At 38.1% G+C, this 18,212-nt stretch overlaps 1 protein-coding gene across 6 annotated transcripts in view; it reads right to left on the reverse strand.

Annotated features, from left to right (window-relative positions):
* Positions 1-18,212, reverse strand: part of ARMC9 (armadillo repeat containing 9) — a 64,326-nt gene that overhangs the window by 19,595 nt on the left and 26,519 nt on the right. For all 6 annotated transcript variants that reach the window (XM_027464110.3, XM_027464109.3, XM_072042696.1 and 3 more), the window contains 10 exons: positions 15,822-15,856; positions 14,486-14,597; positions 13,426-13,518; positions 12,075-12,165; positions 11,150-11,273; positions 9,141-9,280; positions 8,260-8,336; positions 6,099-6,173; positions 4,911-5,001; positions 3,935-3,993 (listed from right to left, as the gene is read on the reverse strand). In XM_027464110.3, the coding sequence (XP_027319911.1) occupies positions 3,935-3,993; positions 4,911-5,001; positions 6,099-6,173; positions 8,260-8,336; positions 9,141-9,280; positions 11,150-11,273; positions 12,075-12,165; positions 13,426-13,518; positions 14,486-14,597; positions 15,822-15,856 (897 nt within the window). The remainder of the gene's footprint in view (positions 1-3,934; positions 3,994-4,910; positions 5,002-6,098; positions 6,174-8,259; positions 8,337-9,140; positions 9,281-11,149; positions 11,274-12,074; positions 12,166-13,425; positions 13,519-14,485; positions 14,598-15,821; positions 15,857-18,212) is intronic.

Below are 18,212 nucleotides of genomic sequence, written 5' to 3' on the forward strand. Positions count from 1 at the left end.
CTGTATATAGATTTAATAAAAAATAGTTTTTACATAAGTACTTTTGAGATACCAGATTGTTAATCCTAAGGATGCATTCTCCTGACACTCAGCCATAAAGGACAAGGCTGTACAGGACCTCAGGGAGATGTTCCATCTGCCTTTCTCTCCAAGGATATGTTAAAACCAGCTGGGAGCTGGGTAGGTGTGAAAGGGAATCCAGATAATGGAAAAAATACAGATAAACACTTGTACAGTAGCCAACAATCACCTGTATCAAGCAAATCAACAACAAAAACAGACTAAACTCCACAATATACTGTACATGCTTTAGCAAAGATGAGCTTTATAAATAGTCTGGTGGAGATTTGCATCCAGCTACCATGCATGCATGATGTATTTAGCTTTTCTTCACAGATCTCCTCAGCTTCCCCAGGTTCCACCTCACCCAATATGCTGGTTGAGGCATTCTGCCATGCGGAGAACAGCAGTTTCTGGCTCTTGGGAAGTACCTCTCCCTGCCAACCTTGCTCTCTAACATTATTTACCATAGCAGGTAACTGATCCTGAACGCTTCCCTCCTCTAGCTCCTCCTTGCACAGAAGGAAAGCTTTGCCATATGCACCGTCATCCTTCCACCACTGCAACACCACAACTGGTGCCCCATTCACCACTGTTGGCAGCAAACCTTTAATGCAATGGCTCGAAGCCTCGTGATTAAGCTTCTTCCTTTGACGTACCCTTTGTCTGAAGTCTATTTTCACACTGGAGTTTACTAATTTTATTGCCAGGTGCTGAGTGATGGTGACATCACGGGGTGTTTGATAAATGGTCACTGTACAGTTATCTAACGTATCTCGAGCTTGTAAGTAAACTTCTGAGCTAGAGCTATGATATCACATATTTACTTTTACAGGCAGCTTTTTAAGAAGGTCCAAGTCAAATAAAAAAGCAAATATAAAGATTAAATATTAAATATAAAATACGTTAGTATTTAACAGAACAGTCAAAAGAATATTAAGCACCAGAAATTATGCATTGTAACTGTGGCTCTCATCACACGCCAGACAGCTCATCTAACGAAGTGGGCATATACTCTGGAAAACAGTGCATCCTGAGCTCTACATAAATCAACGTAAAGCTCGGCAGACAAACCTTAAAGCCATTTTTCTTCTGAGTAACACTACGCAGAAATTTTTCATATATGCTCTAATGTCACACACTGCAGAATCTTACATTTCCCAGTGTGTGACGTTCTCTTAGAAATCTCAGGCTCATCCTCCAACAAGCTCAACCACATCTTGGCGGCAGTGTTTAGGAGAAAGTCAGTACCACAAGGTCTGTTCAAAGCCAGAAGAGAATTCAACAACTCTAAATTAATCGCAGGCAAAAGGAAAAAAAAAAAGGAAAAAAACAACAAGAAAGGTAATGGTAACAGCATGGGGACTCTTCACATGTTTTTGGAAACAAGAAAAGCTTGGGTAGAAACTGCAACTTAAGAGTCTGCATAAAAGACTCACTTTGTTATTTCTTAAGCTGTGAAGGTGTAAATCAGTGCCGAGTAAATCAGCAACAAATGATGATATCAGCAGGCAGTCTGAATGCACGTCCATATTGTCACTAAATAGACATATAGGGAAATATATTGTCTGTAGTAGCTTTTAAGCATTATGTCAAGGCAAGGCTTCCGACAAAGTCTTTCAAAACTTTGTGCTGCCAGATCACAGCACCAGATGTTATCACAGAACAATAACTCACAGCATTTCCAAAATACAAAAGGGCCTCAAGCACCGAGGCAGAGAGTCAACAGAGCTTTGCTTAGTTAAGAAAGTAACAACATTATGAGTTTTGTATAGCCTTTTGTTGCCACAGTTTGTATATTCTGCTTTCTGAAAGACCGACAGACCAGCCCTACATGGAACAGAACAGAATTACAGTGCCAGAAGCAGTTACAATGTAGGACTCGCCACATCATTATTATAGAAGTAGTTGTAAAACTGCCTGAATTAAGAGTTTTTCCTTTTCTTTTTAATATAATCTCAAAGCTATTGTAAAACTGAAACCAGACACTTCTCTGTCTCAAGAGCTTATTGTTATATTTGAGTAAAATAAGGACTGACAGAAGCCTGTTACACATTTCACATACAATTGGTTTGACTTAGAGCCTTCGCTGGGATTGTGAGCAGCAGTAACTGATCTGGAGGACATGACTGAATAGGAGAAATCATCAGCAGGAAAAAATAAAAGTAAAAACCACAATAAAAGTATGAGACACCATCACACAATTTAAAGCCACACCTTTCATGAATGGTGTCCCAATCTCTGTGATTTCATAACAGATCACAGTAACCTTCAAAATAAGGATACTGGCGTTCAGGGGAAAAATATCTCAACTTTGAATACTCACAATACATCTGAGACACCGAAAGCCTTGGAACACCAGTTAAAAGGTGTTAACCAGTTAAAAGGTGTTAATCCCTGGAAAGACCACCTTGCATATAGAGCACTGGTTTTGGTCTGGAGTCATGGGAAGAGAAGATTACTGAAAACACACTTCAGAACTGCAGGAGATGATGCAATTACAATAATCCAATCCTACTAGAAAAAAAATAAAAGTTTGCTGAACCCCTTTAGAAGAAAAAAGAGATGACTGTAAATGAAAGCTTCCATACAGCTGTAAAGTTAGAATTTCCACATGGCTGTAAAACTAGGGAAAGGCACAAGGGATAATCTGGTCTACGCTTCTCACAACTTATTGTGCCACAACACAAAACAGGTAAAGAATGCAAATACAAATTTTTTTCTGGACATTACCAAGCAAAGGCTGGATCCTGCAACGTGACACACTACATGGCTACAAGTAAACCGCACCTTTTACAAATGGGATGTTTGCATATTTTTCTGTTTTCACAATGTAACAGGTTCAAAGTTCACTTGAAAATACGCTCAGTCAACCTGCAGCCACAGGGCACGTTCTGGGTTCAGCAGCATCACCACTCTTCCTAAGCATTACCATGCAACAAGCTAGCAAACACACACACAACAGGCTTACTGAGTTTTATGCACCTTATTCTTTGTAACATCACCAGTGAAGACTGTGTTGAAAATTTCTTAAACATTGTTTACACCTTGCTTTGATGGTTAATTTAAATCACAGAATCACAGGAACATTTGGGTTTAAAGGGACCGTTTCAGACCATCTAGTCTGACTTCCCTGCCATGGGATCATGGCAAATAAACTAATGACACTATGTGCTGTCTACACCTGGAATCCTACACAAACAGCTTCTTAAAAAATGCTGAAGTGAAATCATCAGTATAAAAAATTTTGTTAACAGTGCTGGAAATACACAGCTAACCAGTTTACATGATTGTGCTGTTTCTGATTCTTGCTATCTTATTTTTTTCTTCTTCTTCTCTTTTTATGGCAGTTATTTTCAAATTCGGAATTACTGTTTTCCTTCATCATAAACTATTTACGAAATATATTTAAAAGTTTCTAAACAGCAAAATGAAGTCACACATTAAACAGATAATGAAACCTTACGAAAAAAATAACAATATTTTAAAAGCTATTCTGGTGATATACTGGATCATTCACTTCCTTTATATTTAATTGCTGAAATAAGTCTGTTTGAAAGCAAGATTTCTACTTGTGCTCATCTCTTTACTTATTTCCAGCTATAATCCTTTATTTATCACAAAGGAGGTGACTTGTCAAAATAAAAGTATAGGACTTCAGATGGACTAAAGGTAATGTAAACAGATACAATTTTCTTGTTAATATTACCACGGTAATTAAATAAAACTAACAACAACAAAATCAACCAAAGGTAAAAAGAAAAAAAAAGAACACTTCCATGGAATAAACAAGGTCTAGTTTGTTGACACAAATACTTTTTGTCTACAGGACTAAGGATTTTTCTAAAAGGTTCCAGAGGGCCTTTATACTTACTTCCTCATCCTCTTCTTCCTCTTCATCATCAGACACTGCACTGTCATTTAATGGCTCTTCTAGAAAGAAGCAAAATGAAACTCTATAAGAACACGTCTAACCTAAAAGAATCTCTAGTTATTGCCCTTCTTTTGGAACATTCAGATTTAGCTTGCTTCTCTTATAGACACACCATTCTTCTCAGGACAACTACTGGAATTATTTGCTCCTATAAAGCATGCTAGAAATCACTGAAGCCAATTCATATCCAAGAAAAAAAAAAGGCAGAAACAGAAACACTTAGGAATGGTTCTTTTCTCATAAATCCTACTATGATGCCTCAGTGTATTTACTGAGGAGACTTGAATGAGAGTGTGTGCTTGCAAGTTTGTCTATTTTTCAACTAACTTTTAATAAAAATATTCCACTTCTCTCTACAAGCACTTCATTATTATACTGTCCACAAGTAAAAATATTTTTTTAACTTTTGTGCAATATAGCAGAATACAGAAGATCAATACGAATTTAAAAAAAAACAACACACAACAAAATCCCCCAAGGTCAGCAGTGTATCTGCAATAACAATTGCAGATAACAGAGCTATGCTCCTCTACAGAATGAGAGATGAGCAGAGACTGACATAGTCACTAAATCCTGCCTTACAATTTGTATCACCTGCTTATTTTTTGCAGTTGACACTGGTCTCTTGTTACTGTGAGGGCACCGGCATTAAAAAAAACAACAGACAAAGGCATTCTGTTTACAGTCCCAAAACTTCAGGATTGGGAACTACACAGCCTTTTCTTTCTTCTTTATAAATGTAACACAAAAATCAATTTTAAAACGTATCAAATCCTGACATTAAGTATTCACCCTCTCTGAGCCCATCACATTACTGTAGTTCTACAAGAGTTTCAATGCCAAATTAAAAAAATGAGACTTCTTCTGACTTTTATGAAAGATGTACAGCTCAGATAGCTGCATTTGTTCCTCTGACCTGAATTGAGCTGCTTGATAATAAATTCAATCTGCCGGATCATCTCTGCACTTCCTTCCTTGATAAAGCAGCGCAGAATTTCTTCCATTCCCTGGATGGAGTGAAAAACACTGCTAGGTTAGTGTTTCATGTGACCACATTGACAGAGCACTGTCAGCTGAAATACCACTGTTTTGTTGGGAAGAATATTGGCAGTGTGAAACAAACCACCGTGTCCAGCAATAAACATTCCTTTTTGTCCATACACTTCCCAAAGCCAAAAGAAATGGGATGTGTGCATTGCTTCTAGATTTAGATATTAAAGTACCCATGATGAGCAGCAAATTTTAATAGATCTGCTGCTTCTGCCTTCTCAACTCAGTTGTCAACACAGGTGTCAAGAGAAAATGGCAAATTTGCCTTCACAGAGATAACTGTGAAAGATTTAGAGAAGGAAAGCAAAAGTCAGGACCATCTTTGACCTTCTCTAAACTCAGTTTCTTTCTTTGCAGTCCCTTATAGGCTTGATGTTGTGCCTTTAATCATTTAAGATGACATTCAATCTTTTGTGTTCTGTTAGGTAAAACATCTGACAACAATTATGTCTGTAAAACTTTCTAGGTTAGTCCTTAAGATACAAAGATACACCGCTGTCCCTGGAATAGCTTCATCAACCCCAAGTCAAAATACTTTTGTTACCATTAGACTAGCTTTCACCTGAATCAGTTCCTAGTTCTGTGAAAACCTTCCTCCTGCCCTCCCCAGCTAACCATGTCTAGACCAGACAGGAAAAAAAAAAAAAAGCAGCAAGAAGAACACTTATCCCCTTAGCTCACTTGAGCAGAATTACTTAACTCAGGGAAGGCCATAAATAGCAGGTCAGATGAAAGCATCTTCTGAGCCACATCCAATCTATGAAATGCTACATGGACAACTGTTCTAAAATAACATCTTTCATTTATAAACTAAGAAGGATCCTTTATGCTGCTGGGGCTTCACCTTTAGGAAAAGGCTAGCAAACATGGCAAAAATGTTCAAGACGTACATTTATACCTGTTTGTATATCAAAGGTGGAGGGCCTCCTGCGGATTCCCTTCTCAAAATGCTATCCCTAGGACAAACCTGCTGCATGCCACTCAACAGATACCCACACACGTCATCTTCAGCACATGAAGTGATCTCTGTGCTAAGCAAAGCAGAACTTCTTACCATTGCTCTGGCTTCTTCTCGGACAGAAGGGATGGCGAGAATGCTATACAGTGCTCCATTCACATATGGTTGTATCTAAGAGGAAGAAATACTTGCCAGTAGTCAGACCACTAAGAAAAACTCTGACATTCAGCCAAGTAGACTATAACCAAAATTTAAGAGTGAAGGAACAGAACCAACTATGTTCATAGAGTTTAATCAGGGTAGCCTACACACTTGCAAAAATTCCCACTTGGTAAGCGGTGATTTTCTGGGGGGATGCAAGTACACTGTGACATGATTGAGCTAAACCAGTACTGCTGTGTGTTGATATTCCCCACCCCTTTTTTGAAAATGTGTTCTTGCAAACTGACCTAGCCCACGGCCAAAAAGAAAAAAAAAAAAAAAAAAAAAAAGAGAGAGAGAGAGAAAGGAGAAAAGCAGAAAAATTAGGTTAGTTTCTGACTGGCACTAGTGGCACTACAAAAAACAGGAAAGGACAAACAACTGGGACAAAACCATGTCAGCATAAACACAGACAGGTTTCAAGCACTGTAGCCTTAAGCAGGATGATAAAAGCTGTAGAAACGTAAAAGATCCTCCCACTCAGCTGCCTATTTACTGTCCCTCAGCAGAAGCAAAAAAACTTGGTAATATGATTAGTGAAAACCACCAGGTATGTCAAACTACTTTTAGCAGCACTTATGTGACCCGTTGTGTTGGCTAGTTACTGTTGGAGCACTAAGACGTCCAGTCATCCTCTGACTGTATTTTGGAAAAATGAACAAGTGAGCTAGGCAGTGAGCAGAGGAAACAAGGAAAGACAAGGGATTAGTATTTACACAAGGACTCCACAGCTTCTCAGAAAGTTCTCTTGGCACCCAAGAGAGCTGCCTTGTACCTTTGACTGCAATAACAAAACTTCTATCAGTTGCACTGGTATAAAGCCCTAAGAATCCATCCTTTAACGGAAATTTCAAGGTCCTTCTAAGGCACAGACTTCAACTGTATCACAGAGTTTTCTAAATATTTCAGTCTAGGAACTGAGATGCTATTTTGTACTACTATGTATCATATTAACTTTTTCATTCATAAAAACACAAATACTGAAAGAGTTCAATAAAGGTATGACAAAATTCATCTTAATTAAAACAGTGCCAGTAAAGAACTGATCTACGCCCTCTGATTAATTCATAAAACCTGGAGCTAATAGTTCATTGAAACATTCACTGTTTCCAGTTTAAGTGATAAACAAAAAAAACCTTCTTGATGATCGATCCAATTATTAGATATAAACATGAGATCCCAGAGTTTGTATTTTGTTTTTACTGGATGTCCCAAACCACCTTGCAAAATCATCAAGGAATTGATCTAGAGTATCCCAGTAAACTCTCCCTCTCTGCGATTTCAATTTCATAAAAATATTTGTCTGCGTTTTCTCCTCCCTTCAGTTCTACCAAATGGTTAAAAGACGTACTCCTCTGCAGAGAGAGCTGAATCCAGAGAGAGCTGAATCAATGCTTTACATAAAAGACAAATTTTATCAGAGTGATGTCTTGAAAACATTAGGCAGAGATAAACTATCACCTTTAACACTTTCCTCTGAGGTTGTTTAATATAACATCTATGGCACAAGTGTGTCTGGAGACAGAAAAGAAGCTTGAACCACAAGGCAGTAAAGAGGCAGGTGAAACAAAGTGGCAGACAAAAACATATTTGGGCTTGAATGTCACAGGTGTACTGCTTCCTTGTAACATTCTTTAAATTAGCAGCAGATTTGTTTTTTTGTACCAATGTTTTACATAATGGCTTGCACCTCAGCTCATGAAGTAGTCAGACCAACTCCTCTCGGTCTTGAGATAACATTTAAACAGTATCAGAAACAGCAGTCAAGAATGCATGTGTATTACACGATAGCTGGGCACCTACAAGACTTTCACTTCTGGCTATCAACATGTGTTAAAGGAAGACATAATTACATCTAGAAAGATCTGTGTCCAATGAAATCAAGTTCACAGAATTGCGAATTTTAGGAAAGTTTCGAGGTACTTAATTACTTGAAAGTCTAACAAGGGAAACAAAGCCAATTTATGTATTTATTTCTGTTTCTTCCTTTCTTGCCTTTTTCATCTTTAATTTTCCTTTTTACCTTTTTCTTAACCCTAAGTTGCTGTACAAGTACCTCATGATTTTCATGGCCAAGAAGATCAGAGAGAATTTTGAGCACATGGTTTGCAATCCTTGCACACATTTTCTTCCCTGCAAAGGGAGAAAACAAATATGCTTGAAAAAAAAACAACACCAAAAAAACAGCAGATCAGAGAAAGTGTCTTAATTATTTCTTAGAATCAGTACTAAATACAACGAATTTACACAGAGCAATACTGTTCCTGCCAAACGCTGCTCATAACTGAGCTGAAATTAGTGGAGTTATTCCAGTTTTATACAATCACAATCTTGGACAGGATGCAACACAAAGGGATTTAACGAAGTTAAACAAAGGCATATTTTTTCTTATGCCAAGCTCTCTTCCTTGCCTTACTTTCCTTTTTAAAACGAAACTTACTCTAAGGTTCTTTGAAGTCTTTTAAGACAGGAACCTTATTTTCTCAGGGGACATCTCTACACTGTAAAGTATAGCACACAAGTATTTCATTTCACATGGTGAAGGTTAAGCTCCTTGCCATTAGTGATTAAGTCAGTTCTGACTTTCTTTTACATAAACAGATCTCATAAATAGTAAGTGTCCTTCTAAAAGTGGACCTGGAATGTAGGAATCGTAGTCCTCACATGTTGATCTGAAAAAAAATCAGATCTTGGAGGGTTTCATTGATTAACTGCTTCCTTAGTTCTTGGGATTTTGGTCAAGCTAACCTCTGGAGTCTGGGATTCTTGGGAAAGAGATATGCTCATTAAATACTGGTTATGACACTCAAATGTCACTAGTTGGTTGAGTCTCAGCTACTAAATATAGTTACTTCAAAGAATCCAGGGATAACAGTAAAAGGTTTCAGGATCTTCCCTATCCACTTGGAAGAAAATTGTAATTCAGAAGTAAGATACCTGCACTCCTCAGACACAGATTCATGAGCAAGGCAACAGCATACTCCAGTGTGTAATCAGACAGGCTATCTGTATCTGTCAGAACATCAACCAGCCAGAAAATGAGCCCATCTTTGATCATTGCTGACTGCAGTGCACGCCTAGGATTAAAAACAACAATACACACAAAAAAAGCAAACCACAAGGTAAACACCTTTTGAATACATTTATATCTAATACGAGTACATTAAAAACCTACTGCATCTACCTGCCACATGCTAGCTTGCCAACAAAAAAAATAAACTACTCATTTTGCAGAATCAAACTACTGAATTAACAAAGCCTGGTAAGTAGATGCAGATTCCTGTAGGGTTAAAAGACTGAAATACTGTTGGCTGTACACCTGCAAATTGCTGGGGTAAGTTTCATTGTTCTCTAAGGCTAATACCACCTAATATTGCATTTTCCATTGACTTCAAATTGGTTTAAAATAAGAAAAAAGCAAACAAAAAAACAGCTACACATAACAGACCCATAAAACAATTACTGCTTGACAAAGCACTACAGTATTTTTGTACTGCTGATTAGGCAGATGCAATCTTTGCATAGATCTGTTTGCACTTTCTCTAGGGATTGTTATATTGTGTAAATTTTTTCCTCAAACTGTAGTTGTATCTGACGAGTGCCAGGTGGTCAATAGTGATTGACTCCTACCACAGAACTTCCTCACTTAACAACACCAAACATACACACCCCATGTAGAATTTTGTTTTTCTCTTAGAAGTGGTGGAAAATGTCTTACTGAAAAACATAATCTGTTAATTACTTTATTTCTTACATCCAGTAAGTCTAAACTCCAAAGATCAAACAGTTATTTCCTTGGTTTTAGTATCTGGGATTTAGATTACCCTTGAAAACTCACACACACTTCCTCGGTCCTGGATCGTAGGGTAGCCCTGTGCCAAGGACTGAGGCAAAACAAGGGAGCATCTGACCCTATATTAAAAGTCCCTCATGTCAAGTATCTGGCGTTAACCTTCTATAAAATGAACTGTTATTTTTCAGATTGAAAACAAAAACTGCAGTAGCTTATTTCACAAAAATGCTCCTGACCCCAAAATTCAAACTCAACTGTTCTATCAAACACTGCTTAAACGGAAAAATCATTTTGTCTAAGACTGGTTTAGGATTTCAAGCAGTAGGGTACGAAGATTTCTTCTCAAATATATGTAAGGTATTATGTAAGGAAGCAGTGCAGAATCTTATGTACATTTCCACATACTTTATCTACTGAAAATCTAAATGAGGCAAATTCAAGAGCAGCACTTATTCTTCAACAAGCCCAAACAAACAACAACAACAAACAAACAAAATAACACAACTTGCAGTCTTAGTTTAGAAGAGATAGATAAATATATCTCCTTACATTTAGTTAGCTATTCAGACCTGAATATTCCTCCCAAATACTGTGAAAACAGAGGTCCTAGATCATAGTTACTTTTAAAATGAGAGCAATATAATGCACTTCATTGCATTTGCATGAAATTTCATTTGAGTCAGTAATTCAAAAGGAAAAAAACAGAATAGCCCATGTATAGATAGCTCCAGGAAAGAGGATCAACAGCATGAGAATGAAATCCCTGAAAAATGTTTGCAGAAAGGATAATGAAAACATTATGCATGGGAATGTAAAACAGCTTTTTTTTTTTCTCCCGTGTGGGACTTTCAGAACTTTCTACATTAAGACTTTCACTTTAGTTGTTCAGTTAAAGAATACATAGAGAAGTGCACAGAGCTGTGGTAGGAGATTTACGTTTACTCGAGTCATGACAGCTGGTAGGAAATCAGGTTAATTCAGTCAGCAAAACTGAATTCTCCTCCATTATAAATGACACTGCTTTCATCGGTCATCAGCGGGTCTGATGATTGTTATGGGAAAATCAAGCACTCTTCTTTCCTCCTTGAACAGAGCTTAACTTAGCCTGCATTTCCTCCCCTGCTGTCACCACTGAGTGCTGTGCTTTCATCACCTGAGGCTGAATTTCTGCAAAGCCCCCAGAACATTCTCCCATGTAAGGGAATCCTTGTCCTCAGCTTTCAGTCTCTCCTCCAGCAGTCGCAGCAACAGTGGGTTCTGAGAAAGGTAGAGACGACCTGGTGCAAAGAGTGATGAAAGAAAAGATGCTGAGATATCAACTTATGACAGAAAAGTTTTTTCTCCTTGAAAGAGTAAGTTGGATTGACCTTAGTTTTTTCCTGAGGAGTCACAATGTGCCAAAACCCAAACAAACCCGAACAAATGAGTTGTCTAGCAGACCAAATCCACCCACTTGGCGTATTAGAGGTCCCTACCTGCCTAGTTAGTACCTCTGCTTGTACCACACAGAATCCACTATTCTTTCAGAACATGCTTTCTGAATATTACAGTTTTATATACTCTATGAAAAGAACTGAGATGCCAAAAGAGTTCAGGAAAGTTAGTGACTTTCAGAGGGATTTCAGGTCCTAGCAATAGTTAGCTTCTGAAGAAACACCAGACCTGATGGCTAACTTGGGACAGGCAGAGATATACAGTCTGGGAGCAGGTTTGCCAATAGGCACTTTAACTAGTGGGGAATTTCCCCTCCAGCCCCTCAATATATATATATTTTTTTTTTACCTTCATAAAGAGACTGAAGCCTACCTAAAGACATCAACTGTCTAGGCTCCTGCACAGACCACAAATCAGCAAAAACAACAGAAATGATGCAAACACAGTGTCAAAATGAGAACTTTCCAGACACTGAAAAACTCTTTTGAATCTATGCAACAAAAGACAGTGAAGCCCCAGAAAAAGTATGCCAATAAGACTCTAAATTCCCACACGGAGTGACATGCACTTTGTAAAGTGCACTATGAGCCAGCATTATATGAAAATGATTTCCAACCCTCCTCCCCTCGCCATGGATCTCTTACCTTCTGCCAATGAAGCAAAAGCATTGATGAGCCTTGCCATGTACTGTCTGACTACCTCACTCTTAGACTGTAATAATTTAAGGACATTTCTCTGAAAAAGAAAACAAATGTTAGTAATAGCTCACCAAAGAGGGAAAAAAACAAACCTAGTCTTCTGTAACATTTTAAAAGCTTCAGTAAATTTTCAGAGCAAACAAGCATAGACTGCATACTGATGTCTTAAAAATTGTCACTGTGATTTAGAATTTTCCACTTCCTTTTTTAAATTTTGGCGTGGGGGTGTGGCTAAGGGAGAGACAGAAAATAAGCAGATCACAGCCACTCAGCTCTGTCTGCTATAATGCTATTAAACTCCACGGTGTAGAATAAGAATTATAATTAAGCAGCACTGGCAAAGAGGAAAACTAAAATTAGCGCATTTTGTTTGTGAACTTAAATTAACAGGTTTTCTTGGTCACTGGCTAAATATTAATGTCATCCGAATAGGAATGCTGTTGTTTGACAACTAGGAGTGTGGGAAAGCAGCTCAGTAACTTGCAAAGAACAACACATTGCAAACTATTTTTAATCTGTTTTACTTTTGGCGTTACCTTTGCATAACTTTCCTCTTACAGAAATTCTCAGGGAGAAAAAAAAGCGATCATTGATTTATTAATCCTTTAACTTTTCTAATAGCACAAGTTACTGTTGCAATGACAATGCAGCAGGCAGGTCCACAGCTTCTAACAACTGGGGAACTCAACCACGCATAAAATTAACCATTACAAATGAAAAAAAATATTTCCCTTTTGTTAGCAACAGTACTAGATCATCAGTGAATAAATCAACATGCCTGATAATCCCTCTTCTAAAGAAAGGTAACAATCCATTCTAAACTCACTAAAATACTGTTGAACATGTGCATAATCAGACATTCCATGCAGGTATTAAGACTGAAGTGCTAATTCTGCTCTTATCCTAGAGCAGTGAAAATGAGTGTATTATCTAACAACACATACTGACTCAAAAAGAGACGCAGCATCTCGTAAACAAGAGCTGACTGCTAAGTGAGGGGCTCAGTAGGCTTCTGCTCAACTCAGACATCAAAAACCAGGAGAGGTGACAAACTTGCCCTTGTCTACGAGGACTGTATGCACTTGCTGAGATGATCTAAATCAAGAACTCCTGTAACGCTGAGCTTTGCCAATTACGTCTAAAGACTGGGGCGAAGGAGTTAAACGTATCACACAATTTGGCAGTACTAGTGCTTCCCCCCCACACTCCAGAGAGCAATAATATTTTCTGATCAGCACTTTATAGAAACAAATCAGCAATATCGCACACAAGCTGGAGAAAAGCCATTCCAGCTGACCTGACAGTTGCTGTGGCAATCTAGGAGGTCATTATTGATGTAGGCCTGCAGGACAGTATCTCTTTGTTCTCCAGGATATGATGTTGTCAAGCGCTAAAAAAAACAAAACAACACAATACAAAAACATAAATAAATAATCCAGTCAAATAAATGAATGGTAATGTGAATTGATGACCACTGAAGATTTAAAAGGTGCAGATACCCCATAGTTGAAAATTAATCCTCTTCTCACAGAGGAAAGGAATTCAACCTCAGTGATCTAAGGGAATGAGATGAAATGAACCGACCTGATGTCAGCTAAGCGATCCATCACAGAGCTGTTACTCATAAGCTATCATCACTGTCCATACAAGAGAGATACAGCATGACTTCCCATAAAGCTAACAAGCCTCTCTAATAGCTACAGATGTGGTGCTTTTCTAAAAGATCTCAGAATACTGGGCTAGAGGAACCACCAGTCAGACCTAACAGTTTTTTTTTGCCTTTTTTTTTTTTTTAATGTGAAAAATGGACATTGAAGCTTGACCAGAATTTCACTATTATCACTTTTCACGTGCCACTTTGAAAGTGTCAGCTTCCTTTTCAGCAGGAAAATGAAACTTCCTGTTGTCACCTTTAATTTTCCCCAAAATACTGTTACATGATCTGAGTTAACTAAAACTGCAGGCGCCTGTAGCATACCTTGACTATGAAGGAAAACTGATGGTTAAATTCATGTATTTCTTTGATACAGTAGCATTTATATAAATCTGAAACAGAGCAAAACATGGAAAAAGGAGCTGCCAGGACTAACAATTTTCTCAAAAACACATCAGAAGTAACTTCCACTGGAGACTTCAGGAATTTCTATCTGGCTTTCCTCAGAAAGGGAGGACACTGCTACAAATACACACCTACTGCCTGGGCTTTTTTCATCATTTCAAGAGCATCAGCGAGCTTCACTGACAAAGACAGAAGGCGCCTATAATGCTGTTCTGTTGAAGAGTTCAATCAGCTTGCCCACAAGATTGGACCCCTCCAGAAGTGACCTACTGATTTGTACAGAGGCTATCCCACTTACCCAGCGCAGAGCTTGCAGTAGGAAGGCTTTGAGACGATCACTCCCTGTAATCAAATCTTTTTTCAGCTTCTCATAGTCCAAAGAGGGCAACAACGGCACATCCTGCATCTTTCTACAATGCAAAAGGGAATCTCACTGAATTTTGACATTCATCAAAACCGTCTCCTTATTCAGTGCAGCTGATGTTACTGAGGTGACAAGAGCCAAAAGAGGAAGTTTGCTGCAGGAGAAGGGCTTCCCCATTTTTACACCTTTGCTATTTTTATGACCATGTTAAAATAACAGGCTTAAAACAAGTTTTTAAAACCTGGACTTATTCTTTTTTAATATTCTATTATATTTTCAGCTCATTTGTCATCCCAATTTGGAGATGCTAAACTATGAAAATTTTACCTGAGTTTTTTAGCAGCACAGAAGAGCCATCAGTTCAATGATGTCTTTGCCCTCTGTGGCCCACAAGGGGTGAAGGACAGCAGCTTGTGGCTCTCAGCACATGGTTATGAACAGACACAGTAACAACCTGCAGCTCCAACTACACCTCTAAGCCCTCACAAACACAGCAAAGTCTCCTCCAAGGCAAAGCTGAATGGGTTTTTACAGGCTGCCGGCTGGACCATGCTGGTCCACATAAGATTTAATACAGGATCACATTCCATGTGCCAATACTATCCTGCTATTTTGAGTCTTAATACTGCAATAGAAATAAAATTAGTAAAAACAAAAATAGTAACATTGCTTTCAATGCTTTAATTTTATTATTTAAATAAATTCCACTAAAAAAATTTTTACTCCTCTGTTCCTATTCTGCTACTTTTCAAAACAATTTTTAATGCTATATATAGTTGACCCTTTAATTATCTTGTAAACAATGGAAGGATCAAAAGTGTTTCAAAACAACTAAAAACCTCCTCAGACACACCATATCTATTCTATTTATAAGCAAAAAAATTATTAAATTAAGCACAAAAGAATTGATTTTGAAGCACACAAAAAAACATTTTACCCGTTCCCCCTTTTCCTGGATTTGGGGGAAGCAAACCAACTACAACAATAGGTCCGTACTGTGCGGAAACAGCAAAGAAAATAAAGCAGCCAACTTGCAGGTGTGGAGTGGCAGATTTATTGGATTAGCAACATCCTGCTGAAATTAGGATGTTATTGAACCTGCCCAGCAGAGGAATACTGATCAGAGGACATTTGCATGCAATGTTCACTGAGATCAGAGGAAGCACACAGGCTGATTCTCATTTGCAGACCACAGGTAGCGCACTTCAATTTAATAACCCCTCCTCCTACTCTTTACAGATATAATTGTAGCTCCTCAATAAATACTTACACAGGTGCTATTGATGCTCTTAACATTGTGGAAGCCTGGATCAGGAAAAAAAAAAAAAAGAAATCACAACAGTTGAATCCAAATATCATATCAGGAGTGCTATTAATGAGGTTCATAGTGAATTATCTCACTCAAGTTCTGCAGTTCTTTTCCTATAAAACCTACATTTCAGATTAGAAACACAGATTAAAAGAAAAGGAAAGGACTTCATTTATTTTCCCTCAGAGTAGTTCAAAAGTTAAAACATCTTGTGTTATGATCTAGTTATGTTATCTTTACTTTCATACTCCAAGTATTACCTACACTGAGAGCATTTAAAAATAAAGGGGGGGAGGTAGAAGAAAACACTATCTGAAGCCGACTAAGAAAGATGAAGACCTTGTTAAAGACATTTATTGTCTTTAAAAATGGTATTACCTTAAAGCTGTAATTCTTTTCCAGTGGAGATCTACCATGTATTTCAGCATCCAAGTTTGCTACAATTCACTCTTGTTAACACTAACATTATTGGACTGCCTGCTGATATTAATATACACCTAAATAAACAACTATATAGTTATGTAAAGAAAATACTATCCATTCTAGTACAGACAAAAGGGATGTGGAACAGCATGCCATTTCTCAGGGATTCTGCCTAGGGTAAGTTCAATTTAAGCCTGGATATTTGCTCTCTGCTGCAGTGTGACACAGGGCATAGGAAGGCACCATTGTTGCACAAGTCAAAATGTCAACACGGTATAGAAGTTGTCTGGTTTAATAAGTATTTTTTAGCTAGAGCTAACTGTAGGTGAGCCAAGAAGCAGCAGTTCTGGCACGGAAGCGCTTCATATCATGCATTCTGATGTCAACCACATGCCACATTCACAGAATATTCTGTGTCTTCTTTTGTATTGACCTCACTACTTACTTTGTCAAAAATCTCTCATTACCACTTAGGTCTTTAAAACCAGTCTCCTCTTCTAACCTGGCCTCTTTCAAGGGGAGCTATATAATCCATGTCTATTGTCAGGTTTAAAACTGAGGGATTTAGTAGACAAAAGGCATGCAATACCATAGAGAATATTAAATTAAACCAGCTGACATATTCTTGAACGTGCTAGATTTCACAAACCTCATGGGTATCCTTTGTAATACAAGGAACTGCTCTCTCAGATGTGAAATAAGCTTACATGTGCATCAGAAAGCATTTTATATTATGTTTAAGTTTATGTTTAATGAATGACCTGCACACAATAGCTAATTAACAGGTCATGCACTTCAAAATTAACTTGTCTTGACAGCACTTCTCACATATTAGTTTATTTTACACAGTGGAGAAGTCTGTCAAAGTATCACAAACACTTCAACTGTCTTCCCCTCACTTATTTGTATTATTATTATTATAAAATAAATATTAAAAGTTTACTTTTGTTTAAACAAAATTGTTTTCCACTTCAAAAACTACAAGCTTGCACCTGAGTGTGCAATGAAGTCACAAATCACTTTCTCGCTTCCTTAGCACCCTCCTCCACTAAAGGAAACGTGGAAGAAAGTGGCCGTAGCACCCTAAAGCAAAAGAAATGACCTTGAGGCCTTGAAGATGAAAACGTGACACAAAGAACAGCAATGAGAAAAGAGACAGAGCAGGTTACTAAGAGGAAATAGATGAATATAAAAGCCCTCTGCTTCTCTGCAAAGTCTTTTACCCACTAGTTCTTTGCCGCCATAAAAAGAAAAATGTGCTCCAACCAAAATCCAAATAAAGGATCCACAACCGGTAATGAAACACGTATCCCTCATCTACACAAATAAACCTTTCTGGTAAGTGTAAGATCGGGAAAGTTCTATAAATTTCAAACTAAAGACAATTCAATTGGAAAAACATTAGGGTTTTTAAAATCAATCAGAACAAGCAGGACAACGTCCTATTAATTCTCAAATTAGTGTTAAGGTGGCAGCTAGAGAGCAGCACAGCCTTTATAAAGGTTTGACTTTGCAGTTACCACACACGAAAAGGCCCTGGATAACGATGCTGACCCTATACTCAAGCTCCGAGGGCAGGACGACCTCGATGGCCAGCCTTCTGGTCCAGCACTCGCTTTCCTGCTCAGACCCAGGTTCACCCACGCAGAATGAGGGCAGCTCTCTTAAGCTTTCGGTGCTCCTGGGAAAGCAACTTGGATATGGTTTATATTACGTCAGGTTCAACAAGGCAAAGCAGAGAGATTCTCAGGGCTGGTTTGTCCTTCCCTGCACCTGCCTTTTGGAGCCTGCCTGACCACGGGCAGCACCACTGATAAGAAAGAGTGCAACCACATCACAGGCAGAGATCTCCTTTCTTCCTCTGCATTTTCCATGTCTAGTTTTCAAACAAGTGATCTAAATACAGTTACCAACAAACACTGATCATTC

This window comes from Anas platyrhynchos, chromosome 9, assembly GCF_047663525.1.
Source record: "Anas platyrhynchos isolate ZD024472 breed Pekin duck chromosome 9, IASCAAS_PekinDuck_T2T, whole genome shotgun sequence".
NCBI classification, from domain to species: domain Eukaryota; kingdom Metazoa; phylum Chordata; class Aves; order Anseriformes; family Anatidae; genus Anas; species Anas platyrhynchos.